Source organism: Abrus precatorius, unplaced genomic scaffold (assembly GCF_003935025.1).
Source record: "Abrus precatorius isolate BTA unplaced genomic scaffold, Abrus_2018 Scaffold5, whole genome shotgun sequence".
Classification (NCBI taxonomy): domain Eukaryota; kingdom Viridiplantae; phylum Streptophyta; class Magnoliopsida; order Fabales; family Fabaceae; genus Abrus; species Abrus precatorius.
The window spans coordinates 11,310,495-11,336,684 of record NW_020874395.1 but is presented as its reverse complement, the minus strand read 5'-3'; the positions used below and the strand labels follow the sequence as shown (position 1 = coordinate 11,336,684).

The following is a 26,190-nucleotide window of genomic DNA, read 5'->3' as shown; positions in this document are numbered from 1 at the left end:
ATGATTTTTAAACCTTTTATATGTTTGACGTGTGCAAACCATCAGGAATGTATTTTTAAACGAATAAAAATGAAAATTTACGATAAATCTTAATTAAATAAAACGTTATTTTTATAAAATATGAATCTCTAATATGAACTTAAAAATTATTGATGTAGACTTCAACAATTTACCTTTTTCAATTTAATTTTAATTGAGTATATTAATGCGTAATCAATGTAGCAAAAGATCGAGAGCCAAATTTATGATGCAACTGGTTAAATAATTTAACTATCAAATGAAGCAGCAAATTTAGTTTCACTGTTTTAGATAGAATACCACAAATCAAACAGAATATTGTAATTAATGACCCCAACAATAATATAGAATACAACATGATCGTGATGACCAGCTTGATACATCAATATATAGATTATGCTAGGATCAACTTCCCTCTTGGCCATAGATCATTATTCTGATAATACATTTGACCCAAAAGAAAAAACATTACTAAGGATACAGTCCCTTATGTTCCTTCATGTTATTCATTATTGTTAATTATTTGAAGTAACTCACTTCTTATATATACGTGGGGATGCAATTGCCACTAGAGGAAATTTTTTGTGAACGGCCATCCCAGTAGATTCAGAAATGTCCAATGTTTGATCCCCCACTACTCCATGAGGCACAGTCCAATCAAATTGGTGAACAAGGTTTGCCATGACAAGTTCATTCAGAACCGTGGAAAAGGTTATGCCTGGGCAACCCCTTCTTCCTGCCCCAAATGGGATCAATTGGAAATCATGTCCTTTCACATCTATTGAACTGTTCAAGAATCTCTCTGGTTGAAATTCTAGTGGTTGGTCCCAACATGAAGGGTCTCTTGCAATTGCCCAAGCATTAACAAATTTGTGTGTGCCAGATGCAATCTCATAACCCATCACGTTGATATCTTGCACGGATTCCCTTGGAAGTAACAAGGGAACTGGAGGGTGTAAGCGAAAAGCTTCTTTAATCACTGCCTTCAAGTAATGCATGTTACTCAAATCCTCCTCAGTTACTTGTGCTTTATCACCCACCATATTCCTCACCTCATCTTGCAATTTGTGCATCACATTTGGGTGTCTTAACAGTTCTGTCATTGCCCACTCTAGGAATGAGAAGGTAGTTTCAGTACCTGCAGTAAACATATCCTGAAACACAACATGTATGAGGATTTTGCATAGCACATGAACTAATTTTTGCATAAGAAAGTGACGTGTAAAAACATATTATAAAAGAAAATATTAATAATATAATTTTAGCTCCTTTTAGCAATTTTTTCTTTATGAGATAAATTTATGTGACACATTCTAAATAGAAAGTAGGACCCAATAAAATTCGCATCATTTAGTATATCTTAAACAAATTTCATCTAATAATATAGTAAAAAATTGATAAAAAAAAAATATAGTAAAAAGTGTATATTTTATTTATATTGAAGATACAAAATTAATGAATTAAGACTGATTTTTTAGTTTAGTTTCTATGATTATAAGTGTCTGTTTACTTTAATTTTTATATTTTCAAAATATTATTTGTTTTATTTTATTTTTTTTGTTATGTGTTTTATTGATATTAAAGACTATAATAAATAATATTTTGTAAAGTGAAAATTTCACAAGAAAAATTTATTAGCATAAAATCAAGAATCAAAGTAATGGACTTTACCCAAAATTAATATCACATCTCTACTAAATCTTACCATCGTCAAAGCCTTTATGGTTGTTCTATCAATCTGGAAGCCTATGGGGTTTGTCTTTTGGATCCCCAGCAAAATGTCCATAAAATCATTCTGGCCTTCACCATCAACATCATTGTCTCTCTTACTAACATGCTCATCAATAACTTCTTCAAAAAATTCATCAAATTGTTTAGCAACTCTCTCTGCTCTTCCATATACCCCATTAACTCTTCCCAACCAATCAAGCCAAGGTATATAATCCCCCAAAACTGAAACACCCAATAACTCCACCATCTCATTCATAGGCTCCCTCAGCTTACTCCCACCCTCTCCACTATATCTCCTTCCAAGAGCCACTCTACATAGGGATGGCAATGGGTAAAGTATTCGATGGGCACCCGCAAAATTTATCCACAATGGGTAGGGTATTTACCTGCTATACGGGTACGGATATGGGTGTGGGTAAAAACTCGCAAATTTTAATGGGGATAGGTGCGGGTATGGGTATCTAAGTACCCACCCTGCCCCATACCCGCATATATATATATATATATATATATATATATATATATATATATATATATATATATATGCTTGAACTTTATTCTACAATTATGAATTGAATTTTTGTATTATTATATTACTTATGTGAAGTTATATAAGATTAATATAAAAATATATTTAATAATAAAGTAAACCAAAAAATTTATTTTAGTTTATATTTTTAATAGAAAAATTTATTTACTATTTTATATCATCTAATTAGGCTAACACAATTTAATTATTACATTGTTAATATGAGATTGACTTTTTTTAAAAATATTATTTATATATGACACACATAAAATATTTTTTACACAAATATTTTTGTTAATAAAATCATATTGATGTTTAAATCATAAAGTGAATGATAAATAATAAATATATTATAAATATTTTATAAATTTTACAATCACCTACTATTACCGTAAACTTATTATTTATTAATAATATTTAAATTTTATTTTTATATTTTTAATTAAAAATAATATTTTTCTATGCAACATATGTATTACAAGCACAACTATAATCTATTGAATCTAAATAATATTATTCTTACTATTTATTCACATTCAAAGAAGTTTTTGAAAAGATATAAATATAAAAAATTATTGTTAATTTTTATTTGTTAATTTTTTTAAGATAAAAAAGTATAATTTTTTTAATATACACGTATATTTCTTTATTATAAAATTTTGTTGTAACTATTTATCTTTTATTCAAATTCTTTTTTTTAAATTTATATACATTATAAATATTTAATTCATTAAAATAATTTTTTAAAAATTTATATTTTTGATAAAATACTTTCGTATAGTATGAGTTAAAAAATACTAGTATTAATATATATATATATATATATATATATTAATTATATTATATTATTTTAATTAAATCTATTATTTTTCTTACAATTTCAAATTCAAAAGTTAAAAAAAATATTTTATGTATCAACTTTCTATTGTTAGTATTGAACTTCTCTACTCTAACTCTATTCTAATTCTCAATGTTTGTCTCACTAAAATTTAATAACTATGAAATGTTATTCATTAGAGTTAGTTGTTAATGCCGTCCCAAGAGGTTACTAAGTGATCCCACACGAAGGGACAATCATTGTACAGATCTATTTCGTTGTCGTTCTGATATTACCAATCAATCAAATCTCACACAAGATAGGATTATCACTGACAAATAACTTGTGTGTTTAGTTTTGCTTATTGTTTATAAGAATTTTAGTTTAGAAAATTATTATATTAAGATACATTTAACATTTATGATCTTTAAATATTTGTTTTTTTATCTATATTTGTACCTTGTTCGACAACTACATATTGAATTTTGTATTATTATGCTATTTATGTGAAATTATATAAACATATTTTTCTTTATAAATATTTTTTTCTCAAACAAGCGCGGGTAATGGGTACAAGACGGGTATGCGGGTACCCAGAGGGTACAGGTACAGGGATTAATGTTCATACCCACACGGGTATGGGGCCGGGTATGAGTATTTTTTTAAAACGCGGGGGTATGGAGATGGGTACTGTGGTACCCTACCCATACTCTACCCATTGTCATCCCTGACTCTACACGGTATGTCATTGGTGAGTATAGATAACAAATCACTTAAGTTCACTGGTACCAAAGAACAACAACACTGCCTAATTTTTCCCGTCATTGTGGCAATTTCCTCCTCTCGCACTGCACTAAAAGATTGAACTTTTTTCATACTCAAAATATGCTTGACGCAAATACTCCTCTTTTGCCTCCAATATTCGCCATAAGGAGTACATCCCACATCGGAAGAACCATAAAAGAAAATATCAAACATTTTACGATGTGGCCTACTGCAGAAAGCAAGGTCATGGGTTTTCATAACCTCACATGCCGCCTCAGAATTTGAAACCACAAACACTGGCACCTTACCAAAATGCAGCAACATCATGGGACCATAGGTTTGAGCAAAGGATTGGAGAGTGCGGTGTTTGAGTGGGCCAAGTTGATGGAGGTTTCCTAATATTGGAAGCTTTGGAGGAGATGGTGGTGAGTTTTTTATGGATTTTGAAGAATTGGGTTTGCTCCATTTCGTTAAAAGATTGAAGAAAATACTTAGAAGTATCAGAATGAAAATAACCATTGGGTAGAAGAACCAGCATGAAGAGTTTTCATGCACAAAAGTTGACATTGAATTTCGGTTGTGGATGATGAATTAATAAGGCTACAATGTAATTTTTTTCTTGATTTAATATCGAATCTAATTCGGGTATTTATAAGCGTTAATGTCATCATTAGCTATGTGTTTGTAAAGAACAGGTTCAGGTTCCATGATTTTACGCATATGCAAAACAGTTTCCACTAATCACTAAAATTGAGTGTTATTTGTAACATTGTATATAATAATTATTTTTATCTCTCACGGCTCACGTGATTCTTATTTTCTGTTTACGTGTGTCCTAAAAATTTGCTTTAAAACATAAAAAGACAGTTAGAGGACTATTGCTTAAAAATACTTTTCGAGCTGAGTAAAATATGTATGTAGCTTTTTTTTTATTAATATATATATAGTAAGATATTTTCACGTCTAAAAATTTTTATATTTAATTTAAATTCTTTATTTAATTTATATTTAATAATAAATAAAGTAATAAACTATAATCTATTAGATATAAATTAAATAAAAGACTCAAATTAAGTATAAAATTTTTAAAATTTACTAATGTAAGAATATATATATATATATATATATATATATATATATATATAAAACTAGCTTGTAATGGTACTAATTAATATACACAATTAGTCTGAATGCATGGGATCAAATATGTTGTCAAGTTACAAAAGAGAGGCAAAAAAAATTAGGAGTTATGGATTATTTTATAATAATATTTCTTATTTCTTTTCAACGTATTATCTATTTTACTCTACAGTTTTTCTCCTTTTTTATTTTCACAGTTATAAAAATTATAAGAATTTATCGTACAAAAAATAATTTATCAAAATTAATTAATTTGTAGGGTCTACATAAATAGTGACGAATCCTATTATAATTATTCATGTTCTTCCCTGACACGTGAAGGGACATCTAATTGCTTTTTCCAAATATAGTAATTATTCATCATCTTAATATTTCATCATTTCATGTCAAATTTTGAGGAAAGAGAATAAAATTTAACACTTGCATAAAAAAAATTAACACAAAAGAAAAATAGAAAGAGAGAAAGTAATAAAGTAACTAGTGATATAAAAAGTAAAAACTAGAAATAAACGGGTATAAAGTGAGTATAAAACTAACAATCAATATGCAAATATTTACAGTAGGGAAATATGAAATTAAAGTTCATATTTTATAAGGGTTGAGAAGGTAAAGCTAAAGTCCTCCTTTTATACTCTTAAAAAATTTATTTATTTTTGGTAATATTTTTTATATAAAAAAAGTTAATTGTTATTTTGTTAAATAATGTTGGATTGTTACAAGAAATTAAGATTTAGGAATTTTTAGTTTCCTATAAAAAATAAAGATCTTATCCCTATGTTTTATCATTCTCTTCGTATCTTGAAATTAAAATATAATTAGTTTATTATGAGTGTGTATATATATATATATATATATATATATATACAACATCCTTTCTGAACTTTCCCAGAAAAAAGGGTCTCATCCACGTTTGTCTCATGAGTTAACATCGTTCACCTCTCTTCTCTTCGATTCATTTCATTTATGCTCGTTTAAATGTATATAATAATTATTGAATAATTAATTCTAATAACTCTAATTACTATCAGCTTTTATCGATTGATGTTTCTTAAAATTTAAATTAATAAAAAAAGTATTTCTTCAAGTTCAAATTATGTCACTTTTACAGTTATGATTTAAAACTATCTAAGACTTTGAGGGTTTCAGAACAGTTTCGATATTGAAGAATCAAGAACATATATATTATTTAAAATTGTTTTATTTTTTACTTTTATTTTATAAAATCACGGAATAATTAATAATTTGTTTTCATAATTAATACTTGCTTGAAAGAGGATAACAAAAGTGAGATATTAATTAATATAACAAAAGTACAATACGAAGTTGTTTTAATAAATTTTAGAATATCAATTATTTTTTAAATTATTGTGCTAAATCTTAAGTGTCAAAAAATATATACATTACTTTAAGTGATAGATAACTTAAATATATAGAGTTCTTAAGCTCAACAATGTCTAAAAAAAATCAATAAATTGACTTTATTTTATTAAAAATGAAATATCAAACAAATTTAGTTATGATAATTTGAAAGATAATTTGGTACTTCAGAAAGTTAAAAAGATAAATTTAATTTAAATAAAACCATAGTTACTTCAATAAATTTCTTTTTTGTTTAAAAGATTATATCATACAATTAACATAAGAACAAATAATTTTGATAGAGTGAAACAAAGTTGACTCCACTGAAAATTAGTAAAGTATAAAAGTTTAATTATAGTAATAATCTAATGTTTAAAAATGATTATAATATATTAAAGGATAAAAAAATAAATATTGAGTAAAATTCTCTCTATAACACTTTTATAAAAACACTTTTGCAATATATATCCATAGAAAATACTATAACTTCCTTCGTCCTGTAGTAGAATAGAATAGAGAGAAAGAAAGAAAGACATGCATCCAAGTTTTCAAAACTCACTGCTTCCTCTTTGCTAAATAGGATAAGAGTATGTTAATTACTTTACATGTAATAATATTAAGTTAAAATATTTATAATCAACATTTAACTAAGTAAGGTTAGAAAAATATTAGTAACTCACTCTATATCCTATTCTTTATAACATATTTTTAATTATTAGTTAAAATTTATTAAAAATAACAAAAATTATGTGATTCTTTTTTACTTCTAATTTATTTTTATTATTTTGTATATTTGTACTTTTTAATAAATTTTAGTCAATAACTAAATTTTTTTTTAAAATAGTATGTTAAATAGTATTTTTTTAGTACTCCTCACAAAAGCTATAATTAAAGACTAATTTTTTACTTACTTAATTTATTAAGATCTAAATTTTAAAAAATATTTAAAAAATAATTCAAAATGCAATAACATTTCTAAGAATTAAAATTTTAAGTTTTTATTTTAAAGTATTAAATATTATATGCTAAATAAGATAAAAGTCTATTACATATATAACATGTTACCATATTGAGCCAAATTTCGTAAGTTAACTTGGCACTTAACAAATAAAAACTGATAAGAGTAACTAATTTTTTGTATGCTTAATTTATTAGGAACTAAAATTTTATAAAAATTATTTTAGGGACAATTTTAAACTTTGTAACTTTTATAAGGATCAAAAGGTTTATTAAACCTTAAAAAAAATATGCGAATCTCACATCTAATTTAATAGTTTTTATTTATATTTTTTTAATAAATTTTAATTAATAAAAAATAATATATTTGAGTGTGTAATTTTGAATTAGATATGTTAATAAACTAATTGTATCTAAATAAATTATTGCAAAATCTGAATAAAAATAAATAAATTTAAAAATGGATAAATTAAAAATTAAAATAACTAAAAATTTTATTACGTACGTTGAGTTAAATTTGGATATGATTTCAAACATCACTCCAATCCAATTCAAATTGAACATATATTTACATGTAATGTTTTTATGAAAGTAATATACTATTCACATTAATCAAGTATTTATAAATTTAATATACCATTTATTTTTTAATAATCCAACTCTCTGAATTACATATTTTTATAGGTTTATTAATTTAATTAGATTTTTTTTGTTATTTATTATTATATAACCTTAATGTGAAATAATAAGTATTATAAGATAAGAAATAACAAGTCTGCAGAACAGTAGTAATTTGTTGAACTTATATATAAATATGAAATTTTATTTTAAAAAATTTGAGATTACTTAACTAGTGTAAATAGCTTAGATGATGTTGGGACTAGGAGTAAGATATTTAATATTTTGGATAAGTTTTTTATTATTATATTTATTGTGTATTTGATGTTTTTATTTAACGTTTATATATTGTTCCTTTTAAAAATTAAAGAAAATTAATAGTTAATCCAATATAAATTATAATATATAGAATTACATTAGATTGGATTTGAGATTATATCTAAATTGAACTACAATTCATATTTATGATTACATTGAACAATTTTTTGATTAAAAACTCATCCAAACTGACTACAAAATTTTCGAGGCCTGTGTTTGTACTGTGGGCTAAGATAGGAACGCAAGCAACCCACATATTACAACTTGAAAAAAACACTTTGATGACCCCAAAAAAAAAATTGAGCCTTATTAATTGGTCAATAATTTTAAATAAAAATATTAATCTTAACTCTTGAATTTAAGTTGAAGATAATAATAATAATAATAATAATAATATTATTATTATTATTATTATTATTTTATTGAATAAAAAAATCTTTATTACACTTTGCATCTTTAATGTTATACTTTCTTAAATCCATACATATATGAACAAATATATTGATGAGAGAGTGAAGTATTGATGAGAGTAAGGAAAAATATCATAGGTACAGAAAATGTTTAGGTAAAGAAAAAATTAAACAAATTAAAAAATTTAACCATTTTATTAGATCCAATTGTTAAACTTCCTAATTACTCCTTATTAGTGACTTTTTTACTGTTAAATTACTTAAATAGTATAAATACTTTATATGGATAAAAAATTGGAGCAGAGATAATATTTTCAGACCATAACCAAAGGCTTTATAATTGTTCTATCAATCTGAAAACCTGTGGTGCTTGTCTTCTGACTCCACAGCAAAATATCCATAAAATCATTGTCCTTCACCAACATCATGCCCTTTCTTATACGCGTACTATTTTAATATATTCTCATTTGTTAGATAAAATTTATTAAAATTATAAAAATACAAGCAAAAATAATTAAATTAAAACATTTTTTATAATTTTTAATAAATTATAACTAATAATAAAGACCGCATTTAATAATAAATTTTAACTAAAAAGTAAGTTTGTTAATCATGCAGTTGACTCACCACTGTGCTGCAGTAATCCAGATCAGACCATCGAGTGAATAAAGAAAAGATAATTGGTTATTTGTTTTAATCCCTAGAAATGTTAAGAATAGACTTAAATAAAAAGAAAGAGTAGAGTTAAAATAATTTACCTACAACTCCTTCTAAAGGATTACAGGATATGATTGCATCAAATAAGCCTTTATGAAATAAATATTCTGCTACTTGTAAACCTTCAAGCACTGCCTTATTTAATGTTTGTTCAATTACTCTGCTACCTACGAAAGCAATGTAATCATTAAGCTTCGCATTAGGTCCCCCCATATGCCAAAACTTGCCAAAACTAGCTCTTACCCCACTAACGTTAAGTTTCATTAGGTCCCAACATGCCAAAACTAGCTCTTACCCCACTGATGCAATATAGTTCCAGTTGGGATATATCCACCCTATAAGCATCCAACATTAATTACTTATAAAAGCCACGAGCAGATTCCCCAAAAATGCACAACAGAAACCAATTTGCCATGGGACAAGAGTGTAAATGGATCATGCCAGTTTACGTTAATAGACATGGTGAAGAAATAAAAACTATTTACACACTAATGATACAATAATACAGTGAATCATTTAGTTTTTTCCAACCCAGAAAATAAAACTAATGAAAAGACAAGGGGTTTTTCTTGTAGATCACGATCTAAGAACCATTAGATGGAGGCATGCGGGACTTTTTTCCCTCAATGTCCATCTGTCTTACACTATCACTCAGTGAAGATTCACATTTCTCCTCTCCCTTGACAGCTTCAGAATTGTTATCGTCGTCGCTTTCATCCTCGAGAAGAGAACCCTTCTGTCGCAGCTCTTTGACTTTGAGATATTCATCATAGTGGGCCTTTCTGTGCTCTTTGAAACTTAAGTTCCTATCTGTTTCAGAATCTAATAGTGTTTCCAACCCAGGAAAAGTCAGGTTAGGCTGCTAAAAGAATAGGTAATCTATCAAAACAGCAACAAGCTTAAATCACTTAATTACTCATGATGTGAAATGGCAAAAACAGTTTGATGTTCCTCGAAATAGAATAACTTCCCTTAACCAGAGACAGAAATTGCAGGATTCCAATACCTTTTCTTTTTCCCAATCAAAATTATCAAAACTCATTATCATACAGTTTACTGAATTTGAGAACAGTAAAACGATTGGTTACTGCAGCAACAGTCTCCAAGCCTGACATTTTGCTCGGGCCCACACAAAACAAATACTTATCAAGACTGTTAAACATTATAGGCTGTATAAATCAATTTACGTATTGGTCACCACTGTTGTTAATTAAAGAAAGGACAGAACTGACTCGTTCATATGCAAGCATTTCTCAAGGCTGTCTTCCGCAACAACATACGGTTAATCCATTTTCAGTTAATATATAATTTGATCCTTGATAGTGACAACTTGTGCAGCTTTAATTCCTGAAAGCTGTCATCTATACAAAATAGTCCTGTGAGGGATGAAATTGTTTACAGGTTCACAACTTGAAGGGGTAAACTTGTTTGCAAGCCGACATTGGAGACCAATTTACACAGACGTACACTTCCAAGATCTACAGCAATACAAGTTACCACTTCCAAGGAACAGGTATATTATAAATCATTCGTATTTTTATAACTATTATGTACATATTGATATAACTTCTGGTTTAGAAAGTGGGAAATTTCACAGCATTAAGTAGTAACTTTCTATTCTTGTTTATGATACTAAAACAACACAAATTGAAAACTAGTGCAATGTCAACCAAATCCCTTTATGGCTATTTTCACTATGCCTGTCAGAAGTTGAAACCCTTAATTCCATTATTATCTACAGAGGCATTCCATAATACGTGTCAGAGCAAAAGTAAACACCTCTCCACCTTATAATCCTTACATGTTAAAATCAATTTATGCCAATTAAGGTAATATTATATAATTGTTCAAATATTACAATTATTTGGATCAGAAATCAATCATTAAAACTAAAATTCTCATATAAAGGAGAAGCACAAGATCATAATAAAAGCAATAAATGATAATGGTCTATGTGAAAAAGAGCAAATGAATGTCAAATAAGAGTGTAATACCATCATCATCTTGCTCCATTGCTTCTGGCTCATCCTCAGATGATGTCCAACCACCAGATTGTCCAGTGCCTCTTTTGCTACTCGATGTTGCATCATTCAGAGCAGTCCAAATTGCTTCAGCATGCACTGTGTGATTTTCATCATCAATACATGCATCAAAACTTCCTCGTACAGGGGACAGAGAACCTAAAAAATTAGGTTATTTCAGAAGAGTTGCTGGACACGCAATGTCTTTAAAATTATAGCAAAAGAGCAGGCCTGAGAATAAAACTTCAAATCAACATCTCCATGCACTCTATCAACAAATTTAGATTAGCATATCTATTTACATTTACAACTGAAACTATGAAATGAATTTTTTACAAAACACTACTTACCCAGTACAAAAAGAATAAGGGAGGTCAGAGGGGGTTAGAAGAGTTTATAGAAAAACTTCCATAAGCTCTTTTCAGATTATTACAATAAGCTTCTCAGTATAGCTTATTAGAATAAGCTCTTTCTAACTTATTTCAAGAAATTTTATGGTCAAATTTATAGCATAAGGCCTCATATAAAAAGTTAATAGAATAAATACTAAATTAAGTTGTGATCCCAAAGGCACCCAAGAGCAATATTATAGTATAAACTTAATAGAAAATACTCTTAAAAATAAAATCAGGAGATTATTGGAATAAATAACCATATCCATAGATGCAGACTTAATTAACAGAAGTTTAAGTGATTTTACATACTGTCATCATCAACCATGGGATGATATGGAGTCTTAGGCTCAGTAATTTTCTGCCGCACAGGTTTGTTTGCCTCAATTTCTCCAATATTAGCCTCATCCCACCTTACACGTCCCCTACAATGTGATACCATATGCAAGATTCATAATCTTAAGAATGGGTAATATTACCTTAAAAGTAGGATAGTATACAAATCAAAAAGATCATGGGAAGCAATTCCATTTTCAACCAGTAAGCACACATTTATTGAACAGGTGAAGCAATGTTCATTTAAAATTTCTACCACATTAGAAAATTTGAAAACACAAGTTCCAGCTCCTTTTCTAATTTAATTCAATGTCTATTGGACACAAATAAGTTTATCTACCACCCCCTTTACTTTTTTGCCTTTGTCTAGCCTTCCTGTTTGAGCAAGTAAACTGACCACAGCTATTGGGAAATTTCCTTTGGGTAGAAAGGGAGTCATTTAGGCGATGGAGATATGAATAATGGTTGTACTGATTCATCTGCAGGACATACTTTCCCCTATCTCATTTGATCATATATAACATTGGTAATGTCGATCATATGTTCAATTGCATTCCCTTCCTTCAAAGGCTCTCAATTTTGCATCATATTTTTCAGGTACAAGTTTTTTTGTCAGTGATATTATCACAACCCTACAACTAATAGCTTTAGCCTTTAAAGGGTGTTATCTGAGTCCTCTATAATCAAGTGGTCAACAGTTTGTTCCCCACTGCTCCATTCCTTTTAATGAAGTTGAATTTGAAGACAAGGTGAAATGGACCAGTTGTTTGACCAAGCTTCAAGCCAAAGGGCCACTGAGAACCAATTGCCCTATTATAATTCCAACACGAGACTCCAGAACTCACAGTATTCATGCACAAACAGTTAAACTCAAGAAGATTAAATGAAACATAAAGGATATGTAGCTAGTACAAAATGGCACTTGGCATCAACTTTTGTGTTTGCAAATGTTTATGAGTGAATCATAGAAGCTCTAGAACTAATACCATTAGTTTCTGTAGTTGGCTATTTTGCACTGTATAAAAATATCATTGGGCCATGGGAAACAACCCCAAATTAACAGAATGCTCCACAGATTCAAATCAGAAAAGCTTGAAGAACTGAAAATCTAGTAAGGTTTGCAATGTTTCAAATAGTACGGTATACAAGGTTGGTTACAAATCTAAGAATACATAAGTTTATAAATTATTTTTTCTCATCTAAGTCCCACAAATGTGCTTTCTGTGTAAATTCCTCTGAGGGACATTCAATATTCAATAAGATATGGGAATTTGGAAAGAAATAGTGTCTTGATGTGTTACTGTTCACATTCCATTCTTTCTCTATATGGATGTTATCAATTGGTAATTTCTCTTGGCCTTCCATACTCTTTCCCTCACCATCAGATTATCCTTAAAAAAAAAACCAAGGAAGCCTCTCAGCATACCAATGCTTTCCCATTTGAGTAGTTGCAACTACCATAACTATGTAATTCAACAATATGGGTGTGATCCTCCTGCAGCCATTTTAGTAGTTACTTTATACCAACAATCTGAGACACTGGCTCAGAAATACATTAGAAACATCTTATTGCAGATATTGCTTTTAAACAGTATCACTGTGATGATGAACAGACACCCAATACGATACAATTCTCAAAATAGTAACCTTACAGTTACTTGAGGACCAGGAGGCTGGAGGTCTCCCCTCTAATGAATTTCCAAAATGCAAGCCCCTCTCCTGATTCCCCCCCAGTTTTTAAAAAACAAGTTCCCTTCGAGTTAGTATCCTAACTAAGCCCATGTTCAGTAATTCCTTTTTTCAGGAAAATAATTGCTTTTTCTTTTAGAAGCTCTCAGAGAGCTGCCAAAAAGAAAGCAATTATTTCTCCAATATAGGCTGGACCAAACATACATTAAGTGTAGTTAATATTCTGTTATGTTGGATAATGCCCATTTGATTCCCCGCTGTCCAACCTGTTCCTCCTGTAGACCTTATTTATTGGAGGTACCACCAAAATCATGCAAAGCATCAAAACAGCATGGTTATTAATCATCAAATATGTGAGATACTGTTCACAAAGAAACACCTTTTCCCTTCTATTCAAAAATAATTTGCACTAAAACCCCAACAGACTATGGACACCGCATGACCTCCCTAGCAGCATATCAGTCTGAGCTTTACAATCAAAAAATGATTATTTCTATCCTTACCTTTCACTTTCTATTTGTGCTAAATTGACCAGGAAAGATTTTTCAACCATTATACAACCTCTATCTAACTTTGCATAGTCTTCATGACAATGAACCAAAAGAGTTGCAGTCTCTTCCAATTTCATAAATAATGCCCCTGGGGAATCAAGGCATCCTAAAGATCATCATCTCCCTCATATAGGCATAGGACAAGGATAAGACCCAAAAGAAGCTATAACCTACCCTTCTTGCTTTTCATTTATGATTTATTGCCTCAAATATATCCAGGCTTCATTTTGTATCACAAAAATGAATTGAGACGTACCAAAATACAAGAATGAGCCTGTGACTTTGTTTTAGTGAAATTTGTATTTTTTCTACATGTCAGACAGTACAATTATCTTTTTAAAACTTTCATGTTGACATCTAGGGCAAACATTATTCCCAAGGAAGAGATTCCCCAGTTTATCTCATTATAACAAACAAATATATAATAAGCATGACCATTCAACCTTCAATCATATTAAAAACAATTCCTAAATTATATAAGCAAACTATTAAAAAGAAGATTTTTTGCTTGCATTACTTCATTCTGGCAGACGGATTAGCTCTTCAAACACCAAAAGTATGCAAGGAAATCCTCAAGTCGCTGGATCAACTGGGAAAAAGCATAAGAGGTTTATGCAGTAAGTTACTAAGCTTCCATAGACAAATATTTAAAGAAAAATTTAAAAGGAGAAATAGAGAAAAGTGTGAAAACTCTAAGTGGAAACAAATCCTATTAAGTTGAAAGAATGCCAAACAAACCAGAAAACAGTAATAAAATGAAAAAATGTGAACACTGAACAATGAATTTGACGAAGAAGCAAAGGGAAACACACCACAAAAAAGAATCTAAACAAAAATGCTTGTCTTCTCAACTAATATTCATCCTTAATCAAATAGGATTATTTTATGCGTATGTCATGACATACAAAGTTGATTGACTACAACATAAATAAGAATGAGATTACATTTGATTGCATAGGCTGTTAAGATTTAAACAAATAATAATACAAGCAAATTAGAATCTCAAACTGCTTGATATAAATGCTGAAACTAAACTCTGAAGATGAAAGGTGCCATGAAACATCCATTCAAAACTCCTTCTATAGGAAAGTAACACTGTATCCTTGTTTCTAACTCCCAATAATTAGTATGGTCTTACTATAGCATATATAATAACTAAATGAATATGCTCCTTTGGACAATTCAACAGCTTATATGAGCATAAAACTCTACTGAATCCATCTGAAGCACAAAAAAATATCAGAGTCCTTTCCCCAAACATGACTTTTTAATTTTTAACACACAGTCTGAAAGTCATACTTCACAGTCACAACTTTGAAGTTGTAATTCACAATTATGACTTCTTTTTTTCTTGGTTAAATCTAGAACAAGTCCTTAACAACCGTAACCAATAAAGCGTAAAAATAAATAATTATTAAAATTGTAAACACATTATTTTATATTTTTACATACTAAAATAATGTCATCTTTGAGAGTACGACTTTCAAAGCGAAGTCGCAATTCACATTCTCGACTAAGCCTAAATCGGAATGTTGTTCAAATCTACGCTATAATGATAATTTGAAAATCAGATTGCACAAGAATGGTAAAACAACCAAACTACAGATTTTACTACCATAGACTTAGCGAACAGTCAAACCCTAAGCCTTGGGGAAAATACGCAAGTGATCAGTCCATTGAAAGCTCTACTAATCACAAAATTTAACATGGAAATACAAATACAACCATAAATAAACAATTATCATTATACAGTAAAAAGAAAATACGAAACATGAGAATTGTAAATCGATAAAGGCGAACAACAAAATAACTAGAACCGTTCAAGCATATAAAACAACGCCAATTCCATTTACAAAGGCAAATCCAAAACCATGATTCTGATGAACTTCAAACAAAATAGAAATTCACAAATTAAAACCGTAACACTTCACCGTCGAAATGGAGAACGATTCATCACTAATAAACATTATTAATTGTTGATCGACAGAAAACGAATCCCTGAAAACAAAACCTTAAACTCTCGTTCGAAATTAATCAAGTTGAGAGCATCGGAGTCTATACAAGCCAACATCAGAAAAAGAAAACGAGAAGAGAAAAAGAAAATCCATTTCCTCGGGAAACAAACAGCCAAAGGAAGAAAATGAAAAAAACAAAAAAAAAGGAAGTGAGAAACAGAGTTGTACCTTTGTGAAAAGGAATCGCTGTGTTAAACTGCGAGCAATGCAATTGCTTCAACAGAACCGTGTTTTTGTAGCACTGAATGCTTTACTCCGTTCATATCATTGTACTTCCAATATTGTCCCTCAATTATTTTGTTTTTCCCAAATTACAGCAGCACACGTTATTTATTTATTTATTTTGTCAAACATAAAGGTTAAGGAAACATTCTCATTCGTTGAAGTTGTCTTTAGATTTAAGCACAAGTTAAATAATTGGTTCTTTGACAGTCTTATAAAATAAAATATATATAATAAATAATGTCGTAAAAAAATACTATGAGGATTTATTGCTATACCTTTGTGCTGGGTTGGTTTAAACATGAAGGGTCTAATATTTATAGTTAAATAATTCTAAAAGTAATATTAATTATTTACATTTATTATTTAACAATAAATATTATTAATTAACATATAAATATGTTAAGAGTAAATATTTTTTATTTTAAGAAAATAATTTTATCATCTTATTATAATATATTTTTTAATTAGTAAATATTTTATTGTGTGACTTCTGTAATGCTTCAAATTTTTGTAATATTGATTACTATATATATATATATATATATATATATATGTGTGTGTGTGTGTGTGTGTGTGAATAGATGTTGGAATGTGTACTTGAGTGCATGATGAGTTTGATATGATAATGATGAATATTGAATGGTAATGAGAATATATGTATATATTTGTAAAATATGATGTGGATGTTGATTGTGCATCGAGATTGATTTTTCTAAACTGTTTGAAATTGGCTAAATGTATGTTGTAGGGTATTCTCGCTGTAGGAGAAGGCCCTGAGTGAAAGGCATGAAACTGTGTCATCCTCGTTGTAGCAAGAAATGTCTTGCTATAGCAAGAGGGTCCTGGAAGAAAGGCGTAAAATTGTCGTCTTCTCGCTGTAGTGAGAGGTCCCTTGATGCAGTGAGAGAGCGCAGTGAGGGGTGCATTTCTAGATGCAGTCTCGTTGTAGTGAGAAGGTCTCGCTGTAGTGAAAGGGTTTTGCTGTAGCGAGATTCTGCAGAAATTAGGATGCAGTTTCCTTTGAAATTTTTGTTGTAGCGACAAAGGGCGTCGCTGCAGCGAAAGATACCTCGCTCCAGCAAAAGTGTCTCGCTGTAGCGAGAGTGTTACGACTAGAGGGATATTTGAAGGGGGTTAGGATTTGGAAAATTCATTTTACATTCCTCTCTTCAAAATCTCTTCGATTCTCTCGATTCAAAACCTTATTTTACCGATCAAATTGCTTCTAAAGTCATGCAGGAGCTAGATCAAAGGTTGAAATTGTGTTGGGAACGCTTGGAAGTAAGTTTAATAGTTAAGGTTTCGGTTCCTCATCCCTATTCTCTATTTTCTCAGTTTCCCTTGGTTCTCATGGGATTCTTTCATGTAATTAGGACGAAATTCGTGTGGAGGGCACTTTCTTAGTTGATTTCGTGTGTGAGTCTTCAATCTAAGGTAAGGAGAAACTCTACCCTATCTCATTGTGTTTGAATGTCATGTAATTTGTTATGCATTGTTATGTGGATGGTTTGGAAATGTGTGTGTTCGGTAGAATTGATTGATTATAGTGAAATTATGGTAGAAAGATCGTGTTGAACTTAGTACTATCGATATTGAGAAATATTGGGTATGATAAAATGAATGGTTGCAGGGATATATGATAAAAACTGTATGATAGAACCTTATGTGGTGGAATATAGGCATATGTGTTGTGTGCTGTGAAATAATGTGGGCCTGTGTGCCGTGTGCGAATATGAAGACTATATGTGGCTGAAATGTGTATGAAAAGGTATCATAAATGCGGTTGTGAATATGCTATGAATAATTCAGTGATACACTAGAAGAGTGGAAGATGGGGATGGTAAAAATACCTTGGGGAAGAGAGAGTGGTGGTGACACCAACAGTGAGCGTGGGTGCACCACCGAATGCACATTCTCCTCCTAACTAGACTTCTGACTAACACCTTTGCCAAGGAGCTCGTGACCGCACACGTTGTATCCGTGAGACGGGAGCTATCTGGCAACCATCCATGGCGTGAAACTGTGATCACAGTGCTACAGTGAGCGTAGCTACATGCAGTGAGTGCACGTGTGTGTAAAATATTGTTGGTGTAATGAGTGCATCAATTGTGAACTGAAATGGAATGAGTGAAAAGTGTTGTTTGTGATTGATTATACTTGTGTAAAATGTGTTAGAAATTATGTAAAGTGTGTGATGTAAGTCTTTATGTTTACTTGTGTCAAATAATATAGAGTACTCACTTTTACATTTGTTTTCTAGGTGACCAAGACGATCAGTACTAAACTCAGTGAAGGAATATATAATACTGCTATAAAATTTAGATTTTATTTTAAAAATATGATGTATTTAAATTAGTCATGTAGCAGTTACTTGATCAAAACTTATAAACCTTTATTATATTTAAATACTTTATCGAAATTATGAGTTGGGAAAGTTTGTTTAAAATGAAAATTTTATTATTTTTATTTTATGAAATTTGTTATTTTGAAATTAAATTTAAAGTGTTAAAACTTTTATTTGTTATTATTCTTAATTAAAATATATGTTTTTAACTATTTAATATTGGAAATATTATAATAAAGCAAATATATATATATAAATTGTTATAAACGTTATTTATTTATTACAAGCATATATTTATGGAACAATATCAATAATTTATGTTATTTCAACATGAATTATTTTTTAAATTTAAAATTAATAAAAAACTGTTTAACACTAATAATATCTTAATAATTAATATTAACAGAGTAATTTTAATATCAATTGAAAAAATACTCAATAAAATTAATTATAATAGTTAGTAAGAAATTTTGTATCTTATAAATATTTTAAAAAATTTAAAATAATTATAATTTTTCATATCATTTTAATTAATATAAAAAATATTTTAAAATTTGCGTTGAGCTTTGGTAGGATATGATGGGTATTAGAATAAAATGTGTAACTTGTATAAAAAAAAAAAGATTCCATTTAAAAATAAAAGTTAAAATAGGTCAACTTGATGATTACCCGATCAGGACTTACGGGGCGAACTTAAGATTCATAACCTATCGTGAAAATTAAGAAAGCTTCAACGTGAATAAAATTTAGAAAGCAACTTTAATTGAAAAGTGTTAGGTGTTATGATTTAAAAGAATCTAATTTCTAACACGTTTTCAAGACACTTTTAATTAAATTAAATTTCTTTAAAACTATCATATTATGAAAAAATTTAATTTAAAAATAAAAAAATAAAACCAAAATAATTTTATAATTTTTAATAAATTTTAGTTAATAATTAAAAATATATTATTAATATTATTATATAATTTAAATTTCATATTTTAAATACAAAGTAGAAAGTCAAATATTAATTATACTCTTAAATTTTAAATATTAAATTTTAAAAATTATATTTTAAAAAAAATTTAAAATTTTTTTAAAAATAAAATAAAAATAAAACTTATGTTAATAAAAAAAATTATTTTAAAAGAACTATTTTTAAAAATAAAAAACGAGCACGCTATTAGTTTCTTGTATTTTAAAAATATCCACATTTGTTTTTTTTTTTTTTGTCAATTATTTTAGTCATTCAAGTTATACATTGTCAATATACAGTAATAAAATGTTAACATATATAATTAATTATGTGATAAAAAACGATCGTATATGATGAGGTATATGTTTTATCTTATTTTAATGCTTAAGCTTAAAATCTTTTATCTACAAATATTTATTTTTCTTCATTCTTCCTTAGCATTACTATCATAAAAAAATTATCATCGCTATCACTATCAGCTAATATGAAAAACTATCATTGTTTATTGGCAAATATACTAGTTAAAAAGTAATAAATGGTTTTAATTAAGTTTTTGAATTATCGTCTATAAGGATTATTTCTAATTACTAAAAATTTCTTAATTCAATTGTTTAAGCTTAAAGGATACAAAATTAAATAAGGATTCAACTAACAAATCAATTATAAATAAAATTTAAAGCAAGTAACATAACACATTTTTTAGTTGAACTTATAGGAGAAAAACTTAAAATATATGGGTTTACTTATTTAATTATTTATGTTATTCTTCTATTTAACTCTAAATATGATATTTTTGTGATTATCAATCATCCATACAAATATTATTAATACCCAGTAGTTATGTAATATTAATATTTTTATTTAAATTAATATTCACAGTGATCATGCAAAATATTAAGTAAAGAAAATATAAAATATTTATAAACTTGTTAATTTAATAACAATTGAAAAATAAATATTTATTTAGTTCTTTGTCTCGTTTTATTCTAGAGATCTATTAACTAATCTTGGTACGATCACTTACAATATAATTAATTAAGATTATGTTACAAATGACAAATTTATAATATACAATTATACATAATAAGACAAACACTAATCACAGATGGAAATCAAGTTAGGCTTCTCACCAGTGAGCTGATTGTTAGGGTTTAGGTATGCTAACTGTTGCAAAGCCATATTTTCTAATTAATTTAGGTCCAAAATCTACCTAAAACCCAAATTTTGTCGTTCATATTAATCTGTATAATAATCATAGAAATTAGTGCAAAACTCAAGTAAAATAATGACCATTCATTAATATATAAGTTATAAAAACATGTCAAAATACAAATTTATCAACCATTATTATCAAAAACTACTATTATCATCTACCAACCTTTACCCAGGGCTTTTATGCTTGCATCAATTATTCACAATAGGAGGTAACAGAAAGTGACACCAATTTATGCAAACCATTAGCAACTCCCATGACCTAAAACCCTCTTTCACTCACATTTTGGAGATCCATTTGTACATAGACCATTAACAACTTCTATTTACTTGTTAATTTGCTCAAGTGAATCAAAACTAGATGGTTAATGATATACCTTTGAAACTTATTTGTGTGCAAATTTGCTTTGCAAATTTTTATTCGTTTAAGTGAATTAAATTGGATAATCTTGTTCCTGCATAAAGTGGAGAGGATCTATATTCCAAATTTAATGCCTACTACCCATAAGATTTGACTCCTTTCCAATTTATGCAAGAACAAAACTATCCAATTTCAATTCATTTAAGTAAATGTTCACACAAATGAGTTTCGAAGGTATATCATTGATATTCTAGTTTTGATTTGCTTAAGCAAATTGACATGTAGATAGAGGTTGTTAATGGTTTGCATAGATGTTCACACAAATGAGTCTCCAAAATGTGAGTGAAAAAGGGTTTTGGGTCATAGGAGTTGCTAATGGTCTAAAAAATTAGTGCCACTTTATGTTACCTTGTGTAGGGGGTAAATGATGCAAGCATAGAAACCATGAGTAAAGGTTGCACAAACCTAAGGTAGATGTGCCTTCACAAGTGTTGTTTTGTCTCTAATGGTGAATTAGTAACATTTGGCAAAGTGGAAGATCTCTTGAGAGCTTACAGATAAAGAAGTGCAAGAACATCACTTAGTGTGGAATTATTGGTGCCCTTTCAAACATCAAAACATAGTTGAAATCTCTCACTCTTATGAAGAGAAGTGCATGAGAGTTAAAGATAGTAATATGGAAGCCATTATACCTTTTTTTTATGAGTCTCGTTAATCCTTAACCATTCAAAATTGTATGAATTTAGTAATACTTGTCTTGTGATGATTGAAAAATTATGTTAATTTGTTTAAGCCAAATCTATTTGTATAGATATTTATTTAAATTTATTTCAATTCACTTAAGTAAATCAAAACTAAATAGTTATGTTACTACATAATTTAGAAAGGATCCATTGATCCATAAAACTACTAAAACTTATGTTTAAAGTGTCTCTCAATAATGTGATTAATTATAATATAGTAAAAGATTTTATATTTCAAAAAATTTTAAAATTAATTAGTAACTAGTGTAATGCATAATTATTTTATTTTAAAATTTATATATACATTATATAATTAAATTAAAATAATAATTTAATATTAATAATTATAGTACTTAGTAAGAGATTTTGTATCTTAAAAAAATTTAAAGATTAGTTAATAGCTCATGTAATGCATAATTATTTAGTTTTAAAATTTATATATACAATATATAATAAAATTAAAATATTAATTTTATTTAAAAATTATTTTAATTTAATTCTACAATTACAAATAATATATATTAAAATAATAAAGATTTAATGACGACAATAATAATAATAATTTAATAAAATTATAATAATTTTAAAAGTATTATGAATTTTATAGAACAAAGATATTTATAAAATTTTTGAAAATTTATATAAGATATTGTAAATATAAATTCAGTGATTGATAGAAAATATTAAATTTTACATAAAATAATAAAAAATTAAATAAAATTATTTATTTCTAAAATTTAGAATAAAATTAAAATTATTGTAAAGAAGGAGAGTATAAGGTGTTAGAAAAAAACTTCAATTGATATGAGGAAGGTGTTATATTTAAATGGTAAACTTTTATTAGATATATTGTTTAATAATAAATTATGAGTTTGTTCGCAAAAAAATTCTCTACCACAATTTTTTCTTTTATTTTTTAGATTATTTATTTCATAAGGAATCATATTTTCTTCAATGAGATTAAAAAAATCAATTATCATTCTCAACCATATTCTTATCAGTAGATTACCTTATCGCTTGTTTTAAGTATATATTTAAAATTTAAAAAGTAAGTATATAATTAAAAAATGTTAAAATATTCGTAAATATAAATTTAACTCAAAAAATATAATTAATAATATTAAAATAAACATAAATTTTATATCTATTCAAACGTGGATCTACATAGGCTAACTAGAAGATTCGTTTGAAAAGAACATATCTAAATCGACGTGCACCCTCTCCTAAAGGCACACTGTATCTTTCATAAAGGTCGAAGCGAAAACGGGTGTCCGCACAATCACGTTAAGCATATGTCTAGAAGAATAAAGTCAGATCAAACAGTGTTGCACTAAGATACTGTTCTAACGATTCAAAGCTTCAGAAAAACGCTTCTAGGACTTAAGCGGAAGCTTCTAGTGCCCCCGAGTTAGAGGTGGAGTTTGTTTGATTTGCAAATCTGTTGAATGAATTGGATCCACAACCACCCCACAAGGTATTTTTCATATCATTCACAATGAAAATTCATCAATGACTTAGGAAAATATGGCTTTGTACCATTCTTGTGTTATGTTGTTTAGTAACTTTAGTTTTTCTCTGAGTGCTATTTAACATCATGACCAATTTGGGCAGAAGGTCAAACCCAAAATTTTATATATTATTGGGTATGATGAAAATGGAAACTTGTTTTGGGTTTCACTTCTAAAAGGATTTTCTTCTATTAAATCTTCCTACTAGAAGATGTTATCTTTTCTATTAAAAGAATGATTTTTTGTGACTGTGAACAGTGAATTTATGATGTGTTTGTTTGAATCTCTTAGATCAAGTGTGACTGTAGGAAAAGGGACATTGGGAAAGTTGAATTGAAGAGAAGGATGCAGAATGGAGAAGATAGAAAAGAGGATATGGACAGGCTCAGTGAATTGCCTGACTTAGTTTTGCTTCATTTAATGAAGTTTATGAACATGAAACATGCTGTTCAAACTTGTGTCTTGTCTACAAGATGGAGGGAACTTTGGAAATGTCTCACTAATTTGGCATTTAATTCCTCAGACTTTACCAATCTTGCCCATTTCAGCAAATTTGTATCTTGGGTTCTGTCTAATCGGGACGCCTCAATTTCCTTGCATAGTGTAGATTTGAGGCGTAAAGGATGCATCGAACACGATCTTCTGGATAGGATTATGGAATATGCTGTGTCACATGATGTTCAGCAGCTGACAATTGAAGTTAATTTAAATGTTAAACTTGGTTTCAAGTTGTACCCTTGCATTTTTTCGTGCGAGTCTTTGAAATTTCTTAAGCTTTCAATTTGGGCTGTTCCTTGGATGACTGAACTTCCAAATTCCCTGCAATTGCCAGCATTGACAAGCTTGCATCTTGAGCATGTCACATTTACTGCAAATGACAGTGATTGTGCTGAGCCCTTTTCATCTTGTCACATGTTGAATACTTTGGTCCTTGACCGTTGTAATTTACACCACAATACAAAATTCCTCTGCATTTCTAATTCCAACCTTTCTAGTTTGACTATAGGCAACACCATTCAAGAAGCGACTTTCAAAATTGTGCTTTCTACTCCAAATCTAAGATCTCTTTCGGTGATGCGTGATCCTATCCACCAACTCTCTACATGCAATCTTTCTGTTCTTGAACAAGTAAATATTGATGTTGAAGCCTATTTTCATACTCATTTTGAGAAGACACATTTAGCCCTAATTACTTTGCTGCAACTGCTTGCTGATTATGTAAAGATACTGATACTCTCTTCAAGCACCCTTAAGATTCTAAATGTAAGTTTCTTTATTTTGTTTTCTCCTTTTTATTTTTTCATATTGCTCATTGGATATCCCTTATGACAAATTTCTTGCCAATATTCACTCTCATTGTGTAGGTTCTCTCAACTCCAGGTTCAATGATAACTCAAATTCCTTGCTTTGTTCAGTTGAAATCAGTGAAATTAATAATGAAACCTTCTTCAAATATATCTGATGAGGGAGTAAGCCGAATAGTAGATTACTTACTTCAAAAATCCCCAGGGGCCAAAGTTGATATTATAAATTGCTTAGAGTGATATACACATATAACACTTCAGGTAGAGATTTTTATGTATTCCTTCTCTTCCTAATACACTCTTAGTCTCTTCTCATAGTCACAGAAAATTGTAGGCTGCTTTATTATGAGCTCCTTGTTTATCCCCTTATAGACATTTCCTTGTTATTTGGCTTTGGCAGACGAAAATTTTAAGGAACTATCACTCTGGGGAACATTGTGTTTGAAACATACTCGTTCTTACTCTTGAAGTTGTTCCGGTTTTCCTTATGCCAAGACTAAGGATAGGGAAAATTAAGTGACTATTAAAGTATTGTTTTAACCCCTGAGAGTTTATGGATGGATGAGGCAAATGTTTAAATTGCTTTGAGTATTGGCAGATTACAGGGATTGCGTCAGGAAATGAAGCTTTCATTTGGGTGCTTGCTAAATGACAACAAATACTATTGATTGGAAACTGATCTTAGAAAGTTTTTGTTATAATTATGGTAATTTTGATGATCCTTGAAGAACAGAAGTGCAGAAGAAGAAAAAGGCACCTACTAGATTGAAGACTCTGAAGTCTATGTATGTTGGTGTCATATGCCGCATATCATTTGTCAAGTTTCAATTCATGAAGATGGATCAAATAGTATTTTTTCAGTGATTAAGGCTAAGAATCACTTTTGGGCACCATTATGTTCAATTTCACATCTGAATATTTTATGTTTAGTTTTAGGGCAGATCTAGATACAGTTATTTTGGGAAGCATTTCAGAATGATCTATAGGGAGTTTTTCAAAATAGACAAAAAATAAAGGAAATTTGTTTTAATATTTAAGCAAACGTAATAAAATCCTTACAGTTTCAAGGGTTATGTGTTGCAATTTTGTTATTAGAAAGTTGGTAACTTATAGTAGTTGGGTAAGCATTACAAGATTCAACTATGATCAGTG

General features: G+C 28.7%; 3 protein-coding genes across 7 annotated transcripts; 1 reads left to right on the top strand and 2 right to left on the bottom strand.

Annotated features, from left to right (window-relative positions):
* Positions 1 to 551: 551 nt before the first annotated feature.
* On the bottom strand, positions 552 to 4,379 carry LOC113866668 (cytochrome P450 71A26-like). Its single transcript, XM_027501476.1, has 3 exons — positions 3,901 to 4,379; positions 1,724 to 2,060; positions 552 to 1,172 (listed from the first exon to the last, which is right to left on the bottom strand). The coding sequence occupies exons 1-3, from the start codon at positions 4,377 to 4,379 to the stop codon at positions 552 to 554; spliced, it is 1,437 nt and encodes a 478-aa protein (XP_027357277.1).
* A 5,386-nt stretch (positions 4,380 to 9,765) lies between these two features.
* On the bottom strand, positions 9,766 to 16,607 carry LOC113867238 (protein phosphatase inhibitor 2-like). Of its 3 annotated transcripts, none has more exons than XM_027502406.1 (5): positions 16,552 to 16,607; positions 14,886 to 14,957; positions 12,105 to 12,217; positions 11,374 to 11,559; positions 9,766 to 10,201 (listed from the first exon to the last, which is right to left on the bottom strand). In XM_027502406.1, the coding sequence occupies exons 2-5, from the start codon at positions 14,888 to 14,890 to the stop codon at positions 9,963 to 9,965; spliced, it is 543 nt and encodes a 180-aa protein (XP_027358207.1). In that variant the 5' UTR covers positions 14,891 to 14,957; positions 16,552 to 16,607; the 3' UTR covers positions 9,766 to 9,962. The 3 variants fall into 3 exon arrangements, with proteins under 3 accessions (XP_027358207.1, XP_027358208.1, XP_027358205.1); XM_027502407.1 differs by lacking the exon at positions 16,552 to 16,607 and adding an exon at positions 16,374 to 16,423 and having other exon boundaries at positions 14,886 to 14,965; XM_027502404.1 differs by having other exon boundaries at positions 12,105 to 14,957; positions 16,552 to 16,585.
* Positions 16,608 to 23,423: 6,816 nt separating this feature from the next.
* LOC113867356 (putative FBD-associated F-box protein At5g22720) lies at positions 23,424 to 26,190 on the top strand. Of its 3 annotated transcripts, XM_027502633.1 has the most exons (4): positions 23,424 to 23,700; positions 24,026 to 24,997; positions 25,099 to 25,299; positions 25,439 to 26,190. In XM_027502633.1, exons 2-3 carry the CDS (start codon positions 24,080 to 24,082, stop codon positions 25,276 to 25,278), a joined length of 1,098 nt encoding a protein of 365 aa, XP_027358434.1. In that variant the 5' UTR covers positions 23,424 to 23,700; positions 24,026 to 24,079; the 3' UTR covers positions 25,279 to 25,299; positions 25,439 to 26,190. The 3 variants fall into 3 exon arrangements, with proteins under 3 accessions (XP_027358434.1, XP_027358433.1, XP_027358435.1); XM_027502632.1 differs by having other exon boundaries at positions 23,458 to 23,700; positions 24,043 to 24,997; positions 25,099 to 26,190; XM_027502634.1 differs by having other exon boundaries at positions 23,473 to 23,700; positions 24,032 to 24,997; positions 25,099 to 26,190.

What these genes read in the sequence shown, in the direction of transcription:
- LOC113866668 (XM_027501476.1), bottom strand. Translation starts at nt 4,379, where the DNA reads ATGGTTATTTTCATTCTGATACTTCTAAGTATTTTCTTCAATCTTTTA. An exon ending in ATGACGGGAAAAATTAGGCA is followed by an intron (nt 2,061 to 3,900) that starts GTGTTGTTGTTC and finishes ATCCCTATGTAG; the next exon opens with AGTGGCTCTTGGAAGGAGAT. An exon ending in CCATAAAGGCTTTGACGATG is followed by an intron (nt 1,173 to 1,723) that starts GTAAGATTTAGT and finishes GTTGTGTTTCAG; the next exon opens with GATATGTTTACTGCAGGTAC.
- LOC113867238 (XM_027502404.1), bottom strand. Translation starts at nt 12,234, where the DNA reads ATGGTATCACATTGTAGGGGACGTGTAAGGTGGGATGAGGCTAATATT. An exon ending in TCCCATGGTTGATGATGACA is followed by an intron (nt 11,560 to 12,104) that starts GTATGTAAAATC and finishes CTAATTTTTTAG; the next exon opens with GTTCTCTGTCCCCTGTACGA. An exon ending in AATGGAGCAAGATGATGATG is followed by an intron (nt 10,202 to 11,373) that starts GTATTACACTCT and finishes AAACACTATTAG; the next exon opens with ATTCTGAAACAGATAGGAAC.
- LOC113867356 (XM_027502632.1), top strand. Translation starts at nt 23,672, where the DNA reads ATGAATTGGATCCACAACCACCCCACAAG. An exon ending in ATCCACAACCACCCCACAAG is followed by an intron (nt 23,701 to 24,042) that starts GTATTTTTCATA and finishes GTGTGACTGTAG; the next exon opens with GAAAAGGGACATTGGGAAAG. An exon ending in GCACCCTTAAGATTCTAAAT is followed by an intron (nt 24,998 to 25,098) that starts GTAAGTTTCTTT and finishes CTCATTGTGTAG; the next exon opens with GTTCTCTCAACTCCAGGTTC.